The 24,464-nt window shown below is 38.1% G+C and overlaps 1 protein-coding gene across 1 annotated transcript; it reads right to left on the bottom strand.

Annotated features, from left to right (window-relative positions):
• Positions 1-47: 47 nt before the first annotated feature.
• On the bottom strand, positions 48-19,571 carry LOC127412430 (T-complex protein 1 subunit eta-like). Its single transcript, XM_051648778.1, has 11 exons — positions 19,412-19,571; positions 17,036-17,189; positions 14,541-14,647; positions 14,070-14,248; positions 13,804-13,975; positions 13,477-13,641; positions 3,576-3,764; positions 3,224-3,321; positions 2,988-3,120; positions 834-1,040; positions 48-678 (listed from the first exon to the last, which is right to left on the bottom strand). Exons 1-11 carry the CDS (start codon positions 19,415-19,417, stop codon positions 457-459), a joined length of 1,632 nt encoding a protein of 543 aa, XP_051504738.1. The 5' UTR covers positions 19,418-19,571; the 3' UTR covers positions 48-456.
• Positions 19,572-24,464: the final 4,893 nt, after the last annotated feature.

The raw sequence follows: 24,464 nt of genomic DNA, 5'->3' as shown, positions 1-24,464 counted from the left end.
GCAGTCAGAAGAAATTTTAAGTTGGAAAGAGAAAACACCACACAGAATTGAGAGGAAAATGTACGGATTTAATAGTCGAATAAATAGTTCCACCGAATGACCAACACAGGAACGTATCTCAGCAGAGTGCCTGCATATCAGTGCTTATACAGACCTACAAACCCATAATTCTTTGTGAGGTTGTATATCAAGTTTGAGTGTGTTCTCAGACTATCACAAAACATCATTCAAACGGCCAACAGATCCTTCAACTCCCATTGATCTGGCATACTTTAAAAAAAAAAGACATTTTATTCTGCTTTAGCCTTTCCAAACACACAGAAATGCTTTGATTTATTGGGACCATGAAGTAACAAAACAGGTCAAGAAGACAAATCAAGACCCTAAAGAGCCAACATTTGTTTTGACCTTCTGAGAGTCCAAAGGCTCGGCCCAAGACCCTGTTGGAGATGTTGTTTAATGGGCATGTGGTCTTCCACGACCTCTGCCAGCAGGCGCAGATGGAGCATCACCGGCGCGAGGGTTCTTGATGGTCTCATCCACTGAAAGGATGAGGCATGCAGCCTCAGAGGCAGCAGTCAGGGCATTGATACGTACAATAGAGGGCTCCCATACGCACGCCTGGTAGTTATCTGCAATATCTTCATTGTTCACGTCTACACCATACCACATACCACCCTGAAAGGGGGAAACAGATATAATGCACACTGCATCCTTAAACATACATCAATTTTATGTAAAGCAGTGATAAAATAGGAATAAGCATGAAAACCAAAATATTTTTACAACTTTTTTTCCAAAGCCAAGAGCAAATATGTTGTGTGTACAGCTACCTGTGCATGCTTGGCCCTCAGTTTGTTAAGGATATTGGTCGCATCAAAACCTGCATTGTCACACAGCTGTCTGGGAATGATCTCCAGGGCTTTGGCATAGGCTCCAATCAGTAACTGCTGCTTCCCTGGAATTGTTCTTGAGTAATCCCTCAGATACTTCGACAGCTCCATCTCTATAGCTCCACCTCCAGCAACAATGGAGTCATTCTGTGATAAGAGGAAAAAAGGAATTAATTCTAGAATGTGCAACAACTACATGACCTGTTTAGCACCTTGCACAAATAATAAATAGTGTACTGTGACACAAGAACCACCAATAATTTTATTAGTGCTCTGGGGTGTAACAGATTGAGATTTTCACAGTATTACGGTATCAAGGTGCATTTCTAATATGATTTGCAGTTTAATATTTAGTTAAAAAGGCATGATCCCTACCAAAATTTAATTGTATGCAATACTATCAAACATCATTTTTGGGTTATCCTTTTAAGATTTATTGGATTAAATTTAGCAGGGGGAAAAAAAATGTTGTAATGATTACGGTCCAGGTTAACAGTTCAGATCTGCGTTTGATGGAACAAACAATTTTTTGCGACAAACCTTACAAACTGGTTAATGAGAAACAATGAAGATGCCTTGTGGGTCTTTAAATGGGTCTTGTCATGAGGAATTTTCCTGATCTTTTTACTTAAGTCATTCTACTATAAAAACATACTGTAAATTTCAGAACTCAAAACTTAACCCCAATGCAATAAAACCATTTATTAAAATCAAGCTGCAAAAACGCCTCGTTCTCTACTTCCTGGTGACGTAGGGAAGTCACGGCATACATTAATTCATGACTGCCTATACAGCAACAACAATGACACCTACTTTACATCATCACACCCTTGGACCAACCCACTGGCGCTCAGTTTGAAAACAGAGAGCAGGACAGGCAGGTTTAGTGTGGCCTACTTTCTATTCCTGAACACTAAAGGGGACCCAACCGGACTATTCTGAATAATTTTTGTATATATACATACACTAGACAGACGTCTTTGACCATTGTCATGTATATCGTGCCGCTCTAAAAAGACGCAGTGTCAAGTTATAACTCTGAAAAGGAGACCCCATTCGGTTCATTTATCTGCTCTGCCTCTTGCTGTTTTGAGCACAAGCACGTCCTGGATCTCTGCATCATTGACACGCGAGCAAAAGCGAGAGATGAATATGTATTTATTTATTTGTGCAATTTAGAAATGTTGAAGTCCCTTGCACCTGTATTTTAATCAAACTCTTGCAGTAATCATTTATCATAGTCATGCAGTCTGTTTTATTCAGTTGTGTGAAAGCCAAACCATTGAAGGATGGGGCAGTATAACACTATTAGGACCGATCACAAAACAGTAAGTAAACAGTTTAACTCATGAATATTTCAAATGTCATGACTGTTTGATAGTTTATGGTGCTGCAGTGAACAGTTGTGCTTGAGTGAACAGTTTAATATATTCAGATGCAATGTGCTGGGTGTGAGTTATGTGTAAACCCTGAAATTTAGTTTTATAATGTTGTGGAGCTTGTTTGTTCTCTTCTGATTGAGTTTCAAATATGGCTGCATTTGAGGGGCTGTTCCATGTTAGCTAATCAGAACAGTGAGCATAAACAAAGTTGAAAAGGAGGCCCTTAGGCCAAAACAAAGCGTTTGAGACAAAGGGCCAGAGACAGGGAGGAAAATTATAATATATTACAAAATTATGACCGTTTTGGTGCAAAAAAATTTAACATTATCATTGGACCTCAGGGAAGATAATAAAAATTTAAAATAATAATAATAATAATAATAATTTCATGACCCCTTTAACATACCAAAAGTTTTCCCACAACTGCTTTGATGGAGGAAATAAAAGGTTCTGTCTCCTGTGTCTCATTTAAAAATGTGAAAAGAAAAATGAGAAGTCGCAATTTAGAGATTTATTTTATCACATCAAGTTTATATGATGCTGTGTAAATGTAGCCGATTCGGTTTTACTTGGATTTAAGGAAAGCACAGGAAAAACCTAAATTTATATTCATGCAATACCCTGAATGAGAAGATGGTATGAAAACTGTCTGTTTTAAAACTGAGGTGTACTGTGACACCGTTACATCCCTAAAAGTGAAAGTTTAACCCACCTTAATAGCCCTGCGTACGATCATGATGGCATCGTGCAACGAGCGCTCTGTCTCCTCCATGAACTGCTCAGCCCCGCCTCTTAGTATGATGGTGCAGGTCTTCGCCTTTGGGCAGCCTTTAAAGACATTGTATCTATGTAAAGAACACATACACAATGTTAAAACAGGCTAAAAACTTAAATTTACATGTTTTATGGGTACAGTTACATCGAGAGTAGGAAAAAAAAAAATCATACCTCTCTCCTCCAACCTGCACTTCTTCAAAGAGCTCACACTGTCCAAGCACATCGTCAGTCAGGGCACCAACACTGGTCTGAATAGAGCCACCGCAGGCCTGAAGGACACAAAGAACACTTCATATATTCTCCATGAGTTCAACAAATCACTCAAGACATTATTAAAGGCATGTGCATGAGGCATTAACTTGCATGACTCAAAATAGCTTTCAAATACAGCATTGCAAAATTAAGTGGAATTAAATGTTCAACCTATGAAATTACAAATTCAAACATACTGAAACATGAGACATATTAATACACAGTCAAAGCTAATGGCAGGACAAACACAAAGAATAACAGGTTGTTATACCATCATAGTTCTCTTGAGGTCTTCCTCCACTACACGACCTGCACAGAAAAGATCTCTGTCTGCAAAGTACTGCGTGGCCACGTCTCCGATGGGCAGCTTGGATAGCACTACTTTAGCTCCAGATTTGTAGATCTTTTCCAGCTTATCGTACAGGATATTCCATTCAGCATCTACAATGGCCTGATAGTCCTACAGACAGCAATGCAAATACGAGAGGTAAGACAACAAACACTTTATATTCTACCACCCCTGGAGTTTGCTAGTTCGAATCCCAGGTCTCCTAAGCAACCAAATTGGCCCGGTTGCTAGGGAGGGTAGAATCACATGGGGTAACCACCATGTGGTCGCTATAATGAGGTTCACTGTCGGTGGGGCGCGTGGATGCCGCGGTGGATGGCGTGAAGCCTCCACACGTGCTATGTCTCTGTGGCAACGAGCTCAACAAGCCACGTGATAAGATGCGCGGGTTGATGGTCTCAGACACGGAGGCAACTGGGATTCATCCTCCGCCACCCGGATTGAGGCGAATCACTACGCGACCACAAGGACTTAAAAGCGCACTGGGAATTGGGCATTCCAAAATTGGGTGAAAAAGGGGAAAAATCCAAAAAAACAAAAACAAAACAAAAACAACAACTTTATATTAACTGGCACAGGAAGTTTATCTGTGTTACGGAAAATTCATCAAAGAATCATTCAAAGAGCACAAAAAATAACCAGTTCCACTGGTAATGTTGCAGAAGTTACATTAATTAGATGATACAAATGCAGATTTGCTTATAATGAGATAATGTATAAATTAAAATACAACAATCTGATTATTAAAATCAGAAATCTGATATATGACAGAACAAATTATTTTAATCCAGCTCTACAGTGCGAGCATTTCCAAGTGAAAATTACTGTGTGCAAATGTGGAAAATTATTTGGGCGCACTGGTGCAAGTGACAACTGATCTACCACCAGAACTTGAGAGCTTATTTTGTAGCCTACCATCAGAATAAAAACTCCGCAATGCATCAAACCTCATATGCAGTGTACTTTTAAAAGTGCCGTGTTAATTATTTTTGCATTAAAAGTGTCATTTCTCACTCCCACATGGCTGCGAGCGTTCTCCTCTCTTTCTCCTTATGTGCACGCAGAGACAGAGACTGTGAAGCAGTATAGGCAGATATGCTGTACCATGTAAAGACGGTATATGGGGAGTTCCTTGCATGTTATTTGTCAAAATAACGTACAGCGTTTTGAATGACGGATTGACAGATGTCTTAAAAAACATGGTGCTCATGCACAAGAATCTAAAGAAAATTACTGAAAAATGGTCAATGACCATCCATTTTTCATAGAAAAACAATAAAAACAAAAAACATACGGACGCAGAATGCATCTTCAATCAAATTGTGAGGTAGTTTGTGCGCGAGTCATAGAACATATTGTTAACATTTCATAACTTTCATGAATAACACTAACATTATGCAATATTGCATTATACAAAGCTTACAGTAGGGATAAGAATCGTAAGGAATTTACCGATTCCATTCCATATATACACACACATACATACACAGTTGAAGTCAAAAGTTTACATACACTCATTAAAACTCATTTTTTTAACCACTCCACAGATTTAATATTAGCAAACTATAGTTTTGGCAAGTCGTTTAGGACATCTACTTTGTGCATGATACGAGTAATTTTTCCAACAATTGTTTACAGACAGATTGTTTCACTTTTAATTGACTATATCACAATTCCAGTGGGTCAGAAGTTTACATACAATAAGTTAACTGTGCCTTTAAGCAGCTTGAAAAATTCCAGAAAATTATGTCAAGCCTTTAGGCAATTAGCTTCTGATAGGAGGTGTACCTGTGGATGTATTTTAAGGCCTACTTTCAAACTCAGTGCCTTTTTGCTTGACATAATGGGAAAATCAAAAGAAATCAGGTAAGACCTCAGAAAAAATAAATGTCCACCTCCACAAGTGGTTCATCCTTGGGAGCAATTTCCAAACGCCGTTCATCTGTACAAACAATAGTACGCAAGTATAAACACAATGGGTCCACGTAGACAGCATACTGCTCAGGAAGGAGACGCATTATGTCTCCTAGAGATGAACGTAGTTTGGTGCGAAAAGTGTAAATCAATCCCAGAACAACAGCAAAGGACCTTGTGAAGATGCTGGAGGAAACAGGTTGACAAGTATCTATATCCACAATAAAACAAGTCCTATATCGACATAACCTGAAAGGCTGCTCAGTAAGGAAGAAGCTACGGCTCAAAAACCACCATAAAAAAGCCAGATTACAGTTTGCAAGTGCACATGGGGACAAAGATCTTACTTTTGGAGAAATGTCCTCTGGTCTGATGAAATAATTTTACTTTTTGGCCATAATGTCCATCGTTATGTTTGGAGGAAAAAAGGTGAGGCTTGCAAGCCGAAGAAAAAGTAGTGATCCTAACTGACCTAAGACAGGGGATGTTTTCTACTATTAAATGTCAGGAATTGTGAAAAACTGAGTTTAAATGTATTTGGCCACATATAAAACAATAAATGTAATAGCATATTTAATTCATTCTTTTTTCAAATTAACTTATTACAATAAAAGTTGTGTATCTTTGACTACACATTGACATACGAACAACGAGTCAGTGCTTTAATGTAGTTCTCACAGGTCTGAAGTACAGTGCTGTGGAAAAGTGTTTGCCTCCATCCTGATTTCTTCTGTTTTTGTGTATTTTTCATACTAAATTGTTTTAGATCTTCAAATGAGATATAAGTCAAACAAAGGCAACCTGAGTAAACACAAAATACAGTTTTCTTTATTGAAGCAAAAAAGTTATCCAACACCTATATCACCCATGTGAAAAACAAACTGCCCCCTTAAACTTAGCTGGTTGTGCCACCTTTAGCAGCAACAACTGCAACCAAACACTTCCGATAACTGGAGATCAGTCTTTCACAACACTGTGGTGGAATTTTGGCCCACTCTTCTTTGGAGTACTGCTTTAATTCAGCCACATTGGAGGGTCTGAGCATGAACTGCCCATTTAAGGTCCTGCCACAGTATCTCAATCAGATTCAAGTCAGGACTTTAACTAGGCCACTCCAAACCTTTAATTTAGCTTCTTTTGAGCATTCAGAGGTGGAACTCCTATGCTTTGGATCATTGTCTTACTGCATAATCCAGTTGCGCTTGAGCTTCAACTCACGTACTGATGACCAGATATTCTCCTTTAGGATTTTCTGGTAGAGAGCAGAATTCATGTTTCCCTCAATTATTGCATGTCGCCCTGGCCCTGAAAGAGCAAAGCATACCCACACCATCACACTACCACCACCATGCTTGACCGTATGATGTTCTTTTTGTAGAATTCTGTGTCTGATTTAAGCCAGGTGTAAAGGGACCCCTGTTTTCCAAACAGTTCCACTTTTGACTCATCAGTCCACAGAACATTCTATCAAAAGGTTTGAGGATCATCAAGGTGTGTTTTGGCAAAATTCAGACGAGCCTTAATGTTCTTCTAGGTTAGCAGTGGTTTTCGCCACACTTCCATGGATGGCATATTGCCCAGTGTCTTTCTGATAGTAGTGCGAGAGAGGCCTGCAGTTCCTTGGATGTTGTCCTTGGCTTTTTTGTGACTTCCTGGATGAGACGTCGCTGTGCTCTTGCAGGAAATTTGGAAGGTCGGCCACTTCTGGGAAGGTTCACTTCTGTAACAAGTTTTCGCCATTAGGAGATAATGAAATAGCTTTGTAGACCTTCCCAGATGTATTTCCTTTTTCCTCATCATTTCTTGAATTTCTTTCGACCTTGGCATGGTGTGCTACTGGGTGAGACCATTTAGCCAACTTCATACTGCTGATAAAGTTCTATTTAGGTGTTGATTTGATTGAACAGGGCTGGCAGTAATCAGGCCTGGGTGCGTCTAGTCCAGCTGAACCCCATTATGAATGCAGTTTCATAGATTTGGGGATTTAGTAACTAAGGGCAAATACTTTTTCACACAGGCCCAATTGGTATTGGATAACGTTTTTGCTTCAATAAATAACATTATCATTTAAAAACTGTAGTTGTGTTTCCCCAGATTGCCTTTGTTTTATGTTAGATTTTTTTGATTATTTTTTGAAACAATTTAGTATGAGATATAAACTAAAACAGAAGAAATCAGGATAGGGGCAAATACTTTTCCAAAACACTGTACAACATTAAATTTCAGAGACAATTTAGACCAAAATAGCAGACCATGGTCCAGGTCCGGACCTCGGCTTGGTTCCATACGGACCGCGAGACATCTTGACATTTGAATGCAGTTCAATCTCTCCTTTTCTTTTAACGCAGTTCTTTTAACGACAGTAGACCACAGCGGAGAAATACAGTGAGCAGCAATATAGATGGATACTGTCATCTTTCGTAAAACACACTGCAGAAAATGAGAATGTAGCAAAGTGAATTCAACTTCATGTGTCTGAAATGAATCTGACCATGGTTTGTGACTGGACAATGTGCTTCCAGAGTGCCTTTATACTATGAAGTTTTTTTTCCATCTAAAATTAGCTTTATTAATCAGCATGTTTCGAGCCTTTCACAAACAGATTACTTTTGTGAAAATTAATCAAAAGATCATCTATTGCATAAATGGCAAGGAAAAACAACCAAAAATGTGATTTTACTATAGTAGCATAGTGGAGTTCTCATGAGAATGTATCCATTATTTGATAGTCTGACCATTTATAGGCCTACTTAACTTTAGCTAACAGTATTTTTAAGCTTCACTATTGTGCATTACATTGTTTGTTGCTGTTAGATTTTCATTTTCAGGAAAATATAAAAATGTTCCATTCAAATTTTCTCTCAGGGGATACTCCTGAACCCCCAAACAAAATATTTCCTTAATAGTCACAAGGCCCCCTATGCCCATTGAGTATCTAAAAATATTCAAAAGACAAATACTGGACTGTTGTCATACAGCTTCAAAATGAACAGTAGATTTTATCTTTCAATATTTATCAAAGTGCTCTCGATTAATGAACTCATTGAAATATTTTAATCTTTTGGTAGAAGATCCCCCAAACCCCACTACTTTCGCTTTGTCTCTGGAGCCCCAATGTCCTAATCCTTGCCCAGTTTTAAAGAGACCGTTTTGACTTTGAAGTTTTTTTTCTACTTTTACAAAGTACCATTACTGCCAACTTGAAAATTTATAATTAGGTCAAAAAAAAATTAACATTTCTTATGTCATTTCATAGCTATACTGAAAACTAACACCATGCAAGGAAGGAAAGTTAGAGACCTGACCTCTTGGAACTTTAACTGAATACCCCTGGTTTAGTCTCTGCACAGACAAAAAAAAAAAATCTTCCTCAAATTTTCAAGTAACAGATTTTATAATTTGGCCTCTACCAGTGTTTCCCCTAGGTTTTTTTTAATTTATTTTTAGCAGCAGTGCTGTTTTCGCATGTCCCCACGCCCACAATGCCGGACCTGTATTAAGGCGCATTGGTGCGTGCTTTTTTATTGGGAGCTTTTGACATTTGAAGGGCCCTGGAAGCCCAGGTAACTGTAGTAATGACTGTCAAATAATGAAATGCCCCAATGCAGAAAATTACTTGCACTATTTTTATTAAACATAAATACAAATAGATCAGGGGTGTCCAAACTTTTTCTATTTGTGGCCAGATGCAAAAAGAAATAAGGTGTAGCGGGCCGCACTGTTGTAATAATAATAATAAAAAAGGCTAGATGCCACTAATGCATCATCTTTACACTGTATGCTTAATCTTATGCAAGTTTTAATCACATTTTGTGTTGATAAAGGATATTACTCTCACCAAGAAAGCTTGTAATAGAACAGTAATGCGGGGTTCGAAAATAAAGGAGTCTCTGGGCAAAAATGCCCCCAAAAATGACAAAAAATGCCCTAAAGTTCAAAATGTGGGGGCAAACAATGACCTGGTTTCTGTTTTTTTATTTTATATTTATACCATCTGATATAGTTCTTAAAATTATACTTTAAGAGTAGCTTTAAACACTATCACATACATTTCATAAATATATAAAAGAATGACAGTACATTATGTTTAGAAAAATAACCTCATAAACATAAAAATTCCCCTGTAAAATGATATCCACAGGGCAGTTATTGCCCCCTTTATGGAAAAGTTAATTTCTGACAATGCAGTAATGTAACAAATATTATACTGGGTAAGAACTTGTTACTTTCAATGCCCTTGGATTTTGTCCATTCAGTGTCACTGCAAAGCACAAGCACTTTTGGGTGTGACGCATAATAATCAGAATGTGTTAAATTGTCCTACTATGATGTGTTTCAAGGAATTACTCTTTATTTATTAGTAATTCAACCATAGTTTCTGTTCTGTTGTTACTTGTGTTTCAAACACGATTCATAATTATTGTGTTCCCTTTATTTGGTTGACATGCAAGTGTAAGTGGAGCGTGCGCAGTACAAGCAGAGATGCTCGAGTGTTTTGAGCGCTATCTCTTATGTCTTTACTCCAACATGATGCTGAGAAGTCAGTGAATCATTTTTCTTGTTTTAATGAAGCATAAAAACTAACCAATTCACAACAAATAATAAACTTCTTTAGCACTGCAGAAGACATTCTAAGTGTGTGCTCGGCTCGCGCTTATCTGTGCGCGCTCAAACTTGATACAGCCAGTCGTGCTGCACAATGGCAGCTCTACTCAGTTGTATGATGCGTGGTATCGGGACATTTTATCGAAAAAGACAACATGAGCAAAGTATCCAACTCGACACCAGTCCTATAATAAATGCACCATTCCAATGGATGAAGCTGGTGGCAACTAAAGAGAGTGCACTAGTGGAGACAACTGTGAAATATGACTGTACGTGACAGCGACACCCAGTGTTCAGAATATGAATTTCATATATTTTCTCAATAGTGGGCCAAATTATGTTCTATTTCCAAAAACTCTTCGGCAGTCGGCGGGCCGCAATTTGGACACCCCTGAAATAGATAATATAAACCTATTTAACAGAACATACAAATAAAACTACTATCAACACTACTGAATCACTACACTATACCACTATCATTTTGGTTCATTTGTGCATTGTTTGTGAGGGCAAAATAATTTTTTGGAGAATTGTACAATTTTTAAGCATGGGGCTCAGCACCCAATTAACATCCAAATGTGCACAATTGATGTACAAACGAATGAGACCACTCTGGAGTCATTTGGGCATAAGATATAAGCTTAAAATATTTGATTTCTCAAAAATGGTTTGAGCACATTTTATTTCGTGTGCACAAACTAATTAAAATAGTTTAATTAATTAATTAAAAAAAGTTTGTTTATTTGTTAATTAATATCCTGATCACATGGGGTGTCAACTTTACGGAGGTGCAATGTTTTGCACAACATTCGGTGTTATTACATACAGACGTCAGTTATTTCATACAGCAGCATACTGTTTAATCAGTGTACGGAAAAGGCTGCACAACTATGTTTATACTTAGCCAAACAGGATTAACTAGTAGCCATTTAGCTTAGCTTGTAACCATCACTTCGCCATGGACATTCGGAAACATTAATTTTGTTGAACTTAATTCTGGTACTTATATTTCTAATTGCCTTTGCCAAATAAATAATCTAAGTAAAAGACTTGGATACCTTGTCAGGTATCCTGCTTTTCCATTGTGCACACTCACTAGCGAACAGCATTTGATGGACTGCTATACCGTGTCATCGTGAGTATGTGCATGTATTACTGTGTGTGTTTGGTGGGGTCCATTTCATTTCATACAAGCCATATTCAATTATTGAACCATGTGAAATTAAAGGTGCACTCAGTAATTTTTTCCTCATTAAAAAAAGATTAACTCCTTAAGACATGAATTGTAATTTTGCAATTATATGTAAGAGATCATGACTAGCCGATATTATGAAAACGTTTTTTTTTTTCAGAACATATAATGCAGAAAACAATGCTTCTGAATTGGTGTCATAACATAGTTTGTCCAGCAGAGCGTGCTCCAACTCCACTGTTTACAGAGCTGAGCTGACGGTGGGTCTGCAGACAAGGTGGAGTTAAGTGGTGTCTTCTCGGTAAGCCGCTAACTAGTTTGAAATACATACTGGAAAGTTAATAAACAATGACCCCATCATATTCCCTTTTCAATATAACTAATATAACATTAACCCTGTCCCTGACAACCATGTCACACATGTTTATCACATCTGTTTGCTGTGTTAGCCAGCTATAGTTTGTCAGTGCAGTAAGTAATGTAGCAGATTGAAAGGTAAACATCAGAGCATCTTTTTGCAGCTCAGCAGACAATGGTGCGGTGGTGGATTGTGTCTGTTGAGTGTTGATTTCACGCTACGTTGTTACCTAGTTGGTGAGACGCAATGCTGGAAAATAAACAACATCCATCTTTTGCTCTCCGTGACAACGAGCTTATAGCTAACTAGCTAACCACATAGCTACTTTCATTGCTTGTCAGCTGAGTGGAAGCTAATGTGTAAACATATATTCACCAAACTGTTTTGTTCAGGATTCACAGTTTGGTACCCCCTTAAACCGAACAATTCCAGTCGTTGCATTTATAAAATTTAATATTTAAAAGTCTGGTTTTCCACTGTTGAAAGTTTCCACTGAACTTGTATAGCACAATACGGTGAAACACCGCTGCCACTGTTTATCTCTCGTCTCGGCAGGTGTAAATGCTTCTTGTTTTACAACCTGCCCCTAATGGACTGGCAGTATTAAAATAGTCAGCATTTGACTGATACTAAACAGTACTGATGTTTATTTAGCTATTTATTTTATGTTTATTCTTTGTTTAAATGGTCAGCAACTGACTGATATTGAACATACAGTACTGATGTTTATTAAGCTATTTATTGTATTTTTATTTATTCTTTCTCAGTGTTCATTTCTAGAATTTGTTGACAATGTATAATAATAATGTCAAATATTCTTTGATAAAAATATTTAAGAAAGCCGCCTTCTGAATACCTTTGCACAGTCATATCGGTGCACAATCCACATAGAAAAGGTCTGTTTTCATTCCAGCTCAAAAATTAACTATATCAGCCACCATATCGGTAATCTGTGAATTTTCCCCCTCTAAAATCTGTATCGGTCTCAAAAATCCCATATCGGTTGGTCATGGGTCATGACCACTCACATTAAAATGAAGACTCCAGTCATATCAGTAGCCTTATAAAAGCTGTTTTATTCTACATGGAGAGGGTCCACACGTGGGCCAACATCATATGACCAGCCAAATACTACTCGCTCTCAGTAGTCATCCTTTTATTTGACACTTTCACTCATTGATTAAAGTAATCGTGGCTGACTATGAATACTACATTTCTACAATGGCATCTGAAATGGAGAACTATTGATTTTAAATTATGCTGCATCCAAGCCGCTTGGTGTCAGTGTATGTCCAAGATGACACAAAGACAAAAGTTACTGAGTGCACCTTTAAAACAGCGACACATGCATATATGAGAAACACCATCTACAATCCAGAGGGATGGCTTCAGGACCCCATAAAAACAAAAACAAAATTTTTTGGCTTTTAGTCCACTTGTGTTAGCTTTGAGGCCATCTTTATTCTAGTGTCTTTCTCCTCCCGGAAAACGTGTTAACAAAATACTGTTAGTATTTGACTCAGGGCCTTATACAAATTTTTGTCCAATAAAACACTCTCTAGAAGGCTAAATGTCCAGGCCCCTAATACCACTTGACTCTGACTAGCTATACCACTACTAAATCAAGGTTAGTATGTCAAACCAATAAAGAAAACTGCACTCATCAAGCCACATAATGGGGTCTTTCAGGACTATGGGCAGGTGGGTTCCTCCACTGAGCTTGATAACTTGTGACTGTGAAGAGCAATACTGACCTCCACAGAGTTGACGCGGACCTCTGCGTTGTCCTTCTCTGCCTTCAACTCCAGCTCAATGTTGAGCAGAGCAATCTTGGGGTTCACATAGCGCTTGGGCTGCATCTCAAAACCAGCATAGGAGAAGGTCTTCTTAAAAGCCACACCAGCCACCAGCTGAGATTCCTGGAGTACAAATAAGATACGGTCAAGATCTACACTCTGTATCCCTGACCTGTAAACATTTTACTAGGTTACACCCCATATTGTTGAAATGCATTACCAACGTGAACTTGCATGATGAAAAAAGAATTCCTTGAATTAAGAATTCTGAAATTTCCCTCTCACCTCCAGAGCTCCACCCTGCACCTTCTTCACTCCAATCATCTTCAGAGGCAGCAGATCATCCAGCATCATCACTGCATCCACCACCATCTTGGAGAAGAACTCCTTCTGCCCAGCAATCAGCTTTGAGTTCAGAGCTGTAGCAGCACACTTCTCCAACAGACTCCTTTGTTCCCTAGGTTGGGAGAGAAGAGAGGACAAATGATTACATTGTTGGTATTATGATACTAGTGCATGATTGTGTAATAGCAAAAACAGTGTAGACTCACTGCTTGTCCTCCTTCTTGATCGTAACAGCGATTTCTTTGATCTTTTTAACAGCAAGCTGGGTGGCGAGGCGGAACGCTCTGATGATGGTCTGGGGGTGAAGCCCCTCCTCCACGTATGTCTTCAACTGCTTCAGAAACTCAGCAGCAAGCAGAGTCACGGAGGTGGTGCCATCTCCAACCTGAACAAAGCAGACTCAGAATGAAGTATATTCTGATACACTCTCATGATCGCTAGTGCATTTAATTCAAGACCACGATTATGTTTCAGTCCTACTTGTTCAACTTTACATTTATAATCCATAGCTATCCATCTAAAATTTACTTAAGATATTTTGCAAGTATGAGTTTTCCCTGAGAATCAAATCCACAACCCTGACGTCATGCTTTACCAGTTGAGCTAAAGGAACCCTAAATATGCAAAGGATGAGAATGCAGACAGAAAATAAATTGTTTTTCAGAAATTAATCTCACCTCTGCATCTTGAGACCTGGCAATGTCTACCAGAGTCTTGGCTGCAGGGTGCACAACATCCAAAAGTTTCAGAATAGTGGCTCCATCATTAGAAATAGTGGCTTTGCCTGCAAGAACACATCATCACACTTGAAACACATTATTTTAAAGAGGGGCAAATCATCATTTTAAAGGAATAGTTCACCCAAAAATGATAATTCTCTCATCATTTACTCACCCTCATGCCATTCCAGATGTGTATGACTTTATTTCTTCTGCTGAACACCGACAAAGATTTTTAGAAGAATATCTCAGCTCTATAGGTCCATAAAATGCAAGTGAATGGTGACAAAAACGTAATCCATACGACTCCAGTGGTTTAATCCATGTCTTCAGAAGCGATCTAATCGATTTTGGGTGAGAACAGACCAAAATATAACTACTTTTTCATTGTACATATTGCTATTGCAAATATTATTATCGCTCTGAAAATGCAATTACCACTGATATTTTAGCCGATAATTTGTAAAGGTTTATTTGCTTGCGGCTGAGAATCTCTGACTGTCTGCAGCTTCTTTCCTTCAGGCAGGGACTCGGACAGCCGCAAGCGAGAGTGCACGTGCGCACACATAACGTGTCTGTGTGAATGAAAACTAATTTCTCTGTGGGGATTATTTCAACATCTCTGCACCTTGTTACATTATTTTGGGTCTGGTTTTAAATTGGGATCATCTGCTGTAAGTAAAATTTCACATTTCTCATGGTTCGGTTTGCATCGCTGTTTTAGGGTCACGGTTTCGGTATGGTTCGGTATTTGCGATGTTCAGAAAAAAAATATTACTGCCAAATCCACAGTAAGAATACTCTATTTGGTAACAAACACTTCAACAAGTTTGCCCTTAATAAAAATAACTGTTTTACTGTAACCATAGTTTAACTATGGTGTTTGTAGTTAAAACATAGTAACCACAAAATCAACATAGTTCCTGTCATATTTACAATATATAGTATAATCATGGTTACTATATGGAAACTACAGTATTACTGTTGTAAAACCATGGTTAATTGTATCATGATATGATCATATGTCGATGTATTACCAGTATACAGTACTCGCGTTGAGCGATGTCTGCAAACTGTGCATTTTTCCAGACAGGAGACCTGAATAAAGCAGGGGGCTTCTCTATCAGCAGCTCGTTTTCTCGGCTTGCCATTTTCAACTGCACACACAACGCTTGCAGAACAGTGATGTCGTCAAGTTGACCCATGTGAAACACAGGCGGAGTGTATCCATCTACAGATCCATTCAATTACATTATCGGAGGTTGTAACTTTGCGTGTCTATTTGGCACTTTATTTTCTTCGCAAAACCTTATGCTCCAGATGCGTCAATCTTGAGGTGAACCGCGGTCCCAATGCTTGCGTGGGTGGCGAACCATACGGTTCGGTTTTTTACAGAGAACCGTTACACCCCTACTAAGTAACAACATGCCATTTCCCATATTCTGTTTATGTTTCATGAGGCAATAAACAAAAACATGCATGTATGTTACTTGGGGGCAATCATTTTCGCATATTACTTCATGAAACAAACAGAATGTGGGAAATTGCACATTGTTACTTGCAGCACTGATTCAGAGATCTTGAAAAGTTTCACAGAGTGACTTGAGATGGCTAAAAACATTAGTTTGTGAGTGAAACAAATCTGCTTGTATTTTACGAGTTGAGATTTTTCTAACGTTGTGACTCGTGACTATTCGATCTGTATTATGTTACCTATTCCCATTATGACTGTTGTATTCGCGTTTCATAAATTATACAGTGGAACTGTCACAGATGAGCGCTTTAAGCGTCAGTGAATTAGACACGCATAAGCACACATCCATTACACACACAAAACACTGCTGCACGAGCAGTCTGGCTGCTATCATTAATATTACACCATGTATACAGAGTTTAGGGTTTGTATTGTGTGTTTTATTGTTTAATTTTCATTACATGCTGTTTATCACCTCATTTTGGTTTAATGCATTATCACAGCTGTTTGAAGTTCATTATTCTCTCTTTGTTAGCAAGTCATCATGATTACCGTAAACTCTCATAAATAGGCACCATACAATTTATTCAAGTGTATTGTCATTTATTTCTCATTCAAATCAGCATTCGTCCGTAATATAGGCACATTTCTGGTTCATGTTACATCTGCCAAAATTAAGTAGCAGCAAGTCCAAATTCCAAGCTTTTAAATGGCACATTTTTCAAATGAGAAGCTTTTAATAAATTAGCTAGCAGTTCCAAGTTAAAAAAACTTATTTTTAAATATAATTTATTGTTATCGGCCACAATGAGCTGTGAATGATCGGTTATCGTATCAGCCCTGAAATTCCATATCAGTGCATCCCAAATTAAAATATGTGTTTCACGGAAGAAAGAGAGAATTATCATTTTTGGGTGAACTATTCCTTTAAAATAAATGTGGTATCATCTACCGACCTTTGTGCGCAATGCAGACTTACCTCTGTTGTCCACCACGAGCTTGTCCATGCCGCGGGGGCCAAGGGTGGTCCGCACGGCCTCTGCCACGACCTGGCAGGCATTGATGTTGCTGACGAGCTGCGGAATACCCTGAGACGAGTCCGTGCCCTCCTTCAGGAGGATGACTGGAGTGGGCTGAGGGGAGAGGGTTAAGTATTAGATGGAGCTGTTTACATCATAATCACTATAAAATAACTTGAATGGAGGAGAGTCAATGCATGGGTGCTGACAATTTCTCAACAGGCAGAGTGAAATGCTAGTGTTTGGAATTAAATCTTCATTCAAACAAAAGGACTATTTACACCACAATATACATGACTGCTCTGATTCTAGGAACTTCAGTTTAACAGACATACACTGCCTGGCCAAAAAAATAAATAAATTGGATTTAAATAAGCAGATACTTAAGAGCCTATGATTGGATCACTATTGCAGTGATTAATATGTTTCAGCTGGCAACAATTCTGTTAACCCTAACTGATGCAGTGTGTAGCTTCTCATTTCTTAAAGACCACCTCCACTGAAAGTTTTTAACCTTGTTTACATGTCCATATGGTGTTTTTTTTTTTTTATATGCTAGAAGACATACCATGAGTGAAATCAGCAGTCAAAGCCATGGCTGAGCATTTTCGCCTTGGAACTGCAGTGTACCAAAGACAGTCTCAAACACACGGATTCAGACAGCCAGGGTTTCATACGTCACAAACTAAGGAACCAATCCCGTCAACTTGCGGGGTGGGGCTTTCCATATCAATAGCATATGCTATGGCAAAGCAAGGGGTATCAGGAGAAGCCAGGTGTAGCTACATATCGGTATTTTGCAAGACATGTTCTGTTTTCAGATGCAAAGTTGCAAGAGGACAAATGGTGAGTCTTCATGTATTACCAAAGGATCTGAAAATCCAAGACAAATGGGTGCAGTTTATTTGGAAAAATCGTAATGTCCCAGCAAAACTTCCAGAGAAAACTCGGGTTAGCAGTAGTCATTTTCCAGAGAGATGTTTTGAAAATTTTACTCGAAAACAACCACTAAACATATATTGAAGCCCAACACGGTTCCATCAATTTATACTGGGGACACAGCAAGCCCAAGCTGCAGGCGAGCGATGCAGGGGTGAGTGGAGATGGAGGCGGGGAATAATTTGCATATTCATAGATCTGTGCATACTAAATGAGGTAAAGGTGTAAAGTTATATCTAAGCCATTTTAAGGCGTGAAGAAATTATTTTCATGGAAAAAATCTTTCAAATATGTAATTTTGATTAACAAAGATTAGTTTTTAGGGGTTAAACCAGTGACTGGAGAGGGACTTTAAACAACCATGACAGAAGACGTATCAGACAGAAGATGTTACTGTGTTTCAGAAGGAACAATTCTGGCAATAAAATAAAGTCAGCTGACTACCTGAATGTACTGAATGACCAGGTTATACCATCAATGGATTTTTTTCTCCTGATGGCAGGGGCATATTCCAGGACGACAATGCCAAGATTCATCAGGCTCAAATTGTGAAAGAGTGGTTCAGGGAGCACCAAGAATCATTTTCAAACATGAATTGGCCACCACAGAGTCCTGACCTTAACCTCATTGAAAATCTTTGGGATGTGCTGGAGAAGACTTTACAGAGTGTTTCGACTCTCCCGTCATCAATACAAGATCTCAGCCAAAAATTAATGCAACTCTGGACGGAAATAAATGTTGTGACGTTGCATAAGTTTGTTGAAACAACCATGACGAATGCATGCCGTAATCAAAGCTAAAGGCGGTCCAACTGAATATTAAGAGTATGCAACTTTTTTTGGCCAGGCAGTGTAATTACACCTGCTTTACACTGTCATGCATACAAGGGCTGCAACAAACTGCACTGACTGATGACTATATGTGCTGCAAAAATAAACAGCCCTTATTCAGGAAAATGCATTTTATAGTTTATCCTTCCTCGCGACAGTGGAAATGAACAGCATTACATGGTTAACCGGCTAACAACCACTGCTAACTAAAGTGATGCTAAACTGAATTCCCTTAGCATAATTCAACAACTACTTTGACCAAACAGAACAATAAACCCCTGGTACAAAACTATAATATATACAGACGTAAACAAAAACGCTTTACAACGATAATCTCCAAATGTTTCCCGTCAGTTTCACACAGAAGAATGAATAGTCACCCACCAAGCTAGCTAGCATCAGTGTAAAACTTTAGGAGTATTGTGCCAATTAAAGGGGAAATAATCTAGCAGATATATTACTTATGCTTTATTCTCCCTGCATGTTTACCTACCAGCACTATTAAACAGATTAAACAGCCAGATGACGATGGATTTGATGGTAAAATAGGCATGAGACGATACTCACCATCATGTTTGCAGACTACAGGAGGACCGTGCCGGGTGACGTCAACACAACGCGTCTGGAACGCTCTAGAACACAAGGCGGTGGTGTCTAGAAGGCGACCATCCGGATGCCGAAGGTCTCGCGAGAGCCGCATGCGAAGTTCACACACTGTGTTTATTATGTTTATTTGGAGTCCCACAGAAACCCTACACCCAACCCTAAACCTAATCCTACCCCTACCCCTACCCCTACCCCTAAATCTAGCACTAACCCTAAATTTAGCAACAGCAAGTGCGAGTCTCGCCAGACTTTGGCATTCGGAGGGTTCCCTTATAGAAACAGCCACACAAGGCGTGCCTTTTGTTGTACTCATGATGGACAGCAGAGGGCGATCTTATTATAGTTTTAATGGCTTCTACATCTGTAGAAGTAATCGTTTGCCTTGACCAAGGAGCTCTAAAATACAGCCGTTGACATGAGCTATTAAATTCTGTTTATATTTTGTTATATTTCATTATTTAAAATATGTACTATATGAAACTATTTAATGGATGAAAAAATATTGAATGAAAGAATAATAAACAACTAAAAGCAAGCAAGTTAGCTAAATTAACTAACCCCTCAGGCCACCATTTGTAAACAGCCTGTTAGCTTATAGTATAAGTACACCTTACAAAAAAATAAAATGAATATGAGAATGAGGAATATGCATTATGAAAGGTAAATTTAGCTTTGGAGCCTGAGAGATAATTGGTGAAGTGGAAGGTGGTGAAACTAATGCAGTTTAACAATTCTTTTCACAGTTTCATACACTTCTTTACAATAACTTACTAAAACGGCACCTCAAACTCATTTAAAGTACAGAAAACTAGACTATTTATCCATAGAGGTTCTGAAAAACAAACAATAAAATCTCTATTGGTGAGATTGATGGTCATAGATAGGATGGCTAAGACTGATACTGAAATGATGTGATAAACAAGTTGTACAAGTTGAACAGTGGATTATAGATTTGTCTTTCTCTACCCCCTCCCTCATTTCCTCCTTTGACTCCTATTCATCTCATGTCAGCTGTTACATAATTTTTTTTAGGCTGAACCACTGATGGATTATCCTTCAGATGAACAATAAGATGCAGGGTAAAATAGGTTAAAACAAACAAGCACTGCTTTGCAAACAGTAAAGATATAGGCTACTTCACAGTGTTTTAATTAAACACAAACAAATAGACACACACGCATACATACACGCACGCACCATGTTCAACATGACCTGGTTTGTGCACTGTGTGCCTTGCTTTATATTTAAGATTTCTGTAACAGTGTATGCATGCTTATTTTGTTTTATTTTTTACCCAGTGTAACTACAGACTTAGGCTGTCGTGGTTTGCAAGCGGTTCTGGATAGTGAGGGTGGCGTATGCTTCCCTGTGATGTGTCTGCAGCCTGTGGTTGAACTCGAAGCTCTCAGGGTCCGTTTTTAGACACATGTAATTACAGACGTTTTTATACATGCTCCCTGCCTCGCCCTTATGGAGGGTACCTTTTAACTGTGACATTTCCAGTATCTATGGCAGTTAACCCACCCATTCGTGAGACTACACAAACTGAAAATCCTGCACTATGTGAAGTGCTCCAGGCTCCAGCCAGACATAAGAGAGATGGATCACAGGGGCAACCGCAGGGTAGCATCTATGGAAAATATAGGACATCACCTGTCTTGCTCCGGAGCCGAGTCATGATTCGATTGGTCAGGCGAAGTGCTCTGAATGTGATTCGAACTGTCAGACTATCAGGGTGTGGAGCCCAAACCCTGTGAGCTATTCTGAGCTCTGACTGACAACAATTACAATTTGAAGTTGATCTCAGGCACCCCTCCTTTGCACTCAAAGTAGACCTACCGCAGATCTCATTCTGCTCCTGCTCTCACTCCCTTTCGATCCCTCTGTCATTATCAACCCTCTCTTTCCAATCTCCCCATCTCTCCTCCTTCTCTATACCCTTTAATATGGTCATGGCACTCCATATGTGTCCTCTGTGTGATAAAACTCAGGCTGTAATCGCAAACATCAATGATGAATGGGGTTACTGCTGGCTTTTGGGTGGGTGCGTTAAGGATGGGAAATTTCATTACTGGAATCTGGAATGTAAAGGCGACACAAGACCTGGGGAGATTGGGTTCATACATCTGCAGAGACATTAAAGCGTTAGTTGCCCCAGAAAAAACCCGTTATCAATTATTATATATATGTCTTCCATGGAACACATGAAGAAACATTTGTTCACACTGAAAACCCTAATAAGTTGACTTTACTCAGTTGATCGAGTAAACTCATTTTCTCAATTGAATTATGTCGTCTCCAAAACTTGTGTAATTAAGTTCTCTTAACTTGGTGTTCATATAGAATGTACGTGACTATTCATGTTAAGGTAACTAGATGCAAGTAGACTAAACTCAGATTTGCTATTTATATATTGTTGTTTCTACTTAATAATTTTAATTGAACTGATTCAAATTTAGATCATACCATGGCATAGCTTATTCTAGATGAATCATAAAATAAACTTAATTCTCCACAGTAATGCATATACTGCATATAATACTTAGTGCTGTGTTACAATTTTAAATCGTGATTAATCGCATAGTTTGATAGTGCTGAAATTTGACTTTAAATATACTTCATTTCCTGTCAAAAAACATTTATTTCCTTTTTAGGTAAGAAAACAAAACAATATGTAACAATATAATTCTTTATTAACATTTTCCAAACAAAGCCTTCCACAGTATAAAGATAGAAATGCACTAAAATATGACCAATTCAAGTAACATTAAACGTTTCCCAAAGTCTAAGTGGGAGTTTGACTAACTGAAATAACTAGTCCACACATAGATTCATTTTCATTGCAATGGGCATTAAACCTCTTAAACTCCCATCCTCTAAAATATTAATCAGCAGGCAGACTATGGCAATCCACTTTGTTACAACAATCATGAAGCTGCATTCATGATTCGTGTCAGAGCGTCAAAGCCAGCATCAAGCACCGCTTTGAACTCCACATAAAAAGTGTTTGCACACAAAAACGTCTTATTCTGCGTTTTGGTGATAGTTAAGATTTGCCTTGCTTCTGTGGTAATTAAAATGCACATTACTTAGGCTGAAAAATGCTTGATATCTGTCAAAAGTTCCATCTAGCTTCTTTCCCCATTACTTTATCACTGAAAGAGAATCACTGCTGTGTGGTTTTGTGGTGTGTTCAGTGTAATGATTCTGGGTGATACATTGCAAAGGTTCCGCCCTTCCAACCAATGTTTATGCTGGTTTATGCTGTATTGAATAATGATTTATGAAAAATGAACACGTTAAACTTTTTTAATTAAAAGCATGCTTGAAAGCGTTACATTTGACAGCTCTTAATAATACTACAAAAGAGCTAAAACGTCTATGAATTATTAATAACAACTATTTAAATGCCTCAATAAGTTCCCTGTGACCCAGGAAACATAATAATTGTAGATGCCACATAGAAATGTAGTATTCACAGTCAACCATGATTACTTTAATCGATGAGTGAAAGTGTCAAATAACACAACGGTTAATGAGAATAAGCGAGTAGTATTTGGCTGGTCATGTGATTCTAACATGTAGAATAAAACAGCATTTATAAGGTTACTGATATGACTGGAGTCTTCATTTTAATGTGAGTGGTTATGATTTCCTAAATATATTGCAACATTACAATTCATGTCTTTAGGAGTTAAACTCTTTTAATGAGGAAAAATGACTGAATACACCTTTAAGTCTATGGATTTTAAAGATAAATAAGTTCAAGGAGCATAGATATTTGAGTTATGAGCCCAAAACTTGACATTTCAAGTTATTTTTAACTAAGACAACTTGATTTTTCTAGTAATGACAACATTAGAGTTTACAGTGCAGACACTGCTCTTTTCCAATACAATGAAAGTAAATGGTGACATAAGTTGTCACCTAGCATTCTGCCTAACATTCAAGAAAGAAAGAAAGTCATATGGGTTTGGAATGACTTGATGTTAATTTTTTTGGGTGAACTATCCTTTTAAAGCGCATTCAAGTGATATGGATCCAAGATCTGGGATTACAGTACAGAGTCATTTGAGAAGTCTATAAATATTTAATTTACAATAAGTGTGTATGTCTGTGTATAATAATGTAGGCGTCTGCCTTTCAAACCTTTTTCAATTCCCATGTAAGTGTCCTAACATTATACTGTGCACAGGCAAATCAATGACCACCAAAACTTTTGTGCATTTGTAGCACTAGGTGAGCCAGTGATCCGAAGATTAACATTATGCTCCACAATTAAAAAGCCAGTCTATCACAGCCTAATCAACACTTGGGGGTGTTTGTTCTAATCAGGGCGGTATTAACACACAAGCTTACTGCGGCTGCAGGGGGGCCCCGAACTCCCAGTGGGATAGTTCATCCAAAAATGAAAATTCAGCCATTGTTTACTCACTCCTGTGTTGTTATAACCCTATATGACTTTGTTTTTCTTAACACAAAAGGGAGAAATTTTTAAAAAATATTGTGCTCAGTGATTTCATACAATGGCAGTTTATGGTGACCACCTCTTCAAGCTTCAAAAGGACACAAAAGTATAATTCAGAAGTCTAATAAATTATTGTTATTATTGTTCTGAAGGCATACAATAAGGTTTGGTAAGAAACAAACCGAAATGTAATGTATTATTTACAGAGGTGGGTAAAGTAGCCAAAAACTATACTCAAGTAAAAGTATAATTACTTTAAAAAATAATTACTCAAGTAGAAGTAAAAGTAATAATGTTAAAAATAGAGTAAGAGTTAGAAAGTATCCAATAAAAAGAATACTCAAGTAGTGAGTAACTAGTTACTTTCACATATAACGTAATGGATGATTACTCTCCTATATTCCAGTACATGATACACATTTAACATACATTACAGAATGATTAATAATAATAATAATAATAATAATAATAATAATAATAATACTATTAATATTATTGTTGATAATGGAAATTGTCATCATTCACCACCAAGTTGTTCCAAACCCA

The sequence above is a fragment of the Myxocyprinus asiaticus genome, chromosome 2, assembly GCF_019703515.2.
Source record: "Myxocyprinus asiaticus isolate MX2 ecotype Aquarium Trade chromosome 2, UBuf_Myxa_2, whole genome shotgun sequence".
In the NCBI taxonomy this organism is placed as follows: Eukaryota; Metazoa; Chordata; class Actinopteri; order Cypriniformes; family Catostomidae; genus Myxocyprinus; species Myxocyprinus asiaticus.
This window is presented reverse-complemented; position numbering and strand designations above follow the sequence as displayed.

Bases quoted from the DNA above. Each gene is read 5' to 3' on its own strand.
- LOC127412430 (XM_051648778.1), bottom strand. The intron at 14,249-14,540 runs GTGAGATTAATT...TGCTTTGTTCAG, and splicing joins CCAGGTCTCAAGATGCAGAG to GTTGGAGATGGCACCACCTC. The intron at 13,976-14,069 runs GTGAGTCTACAC...CTCCCAACCTAG, and splicing joins ATCAAGAAGGAGGACAAGCA to GGAACAAAGGAGTCTGTTGG.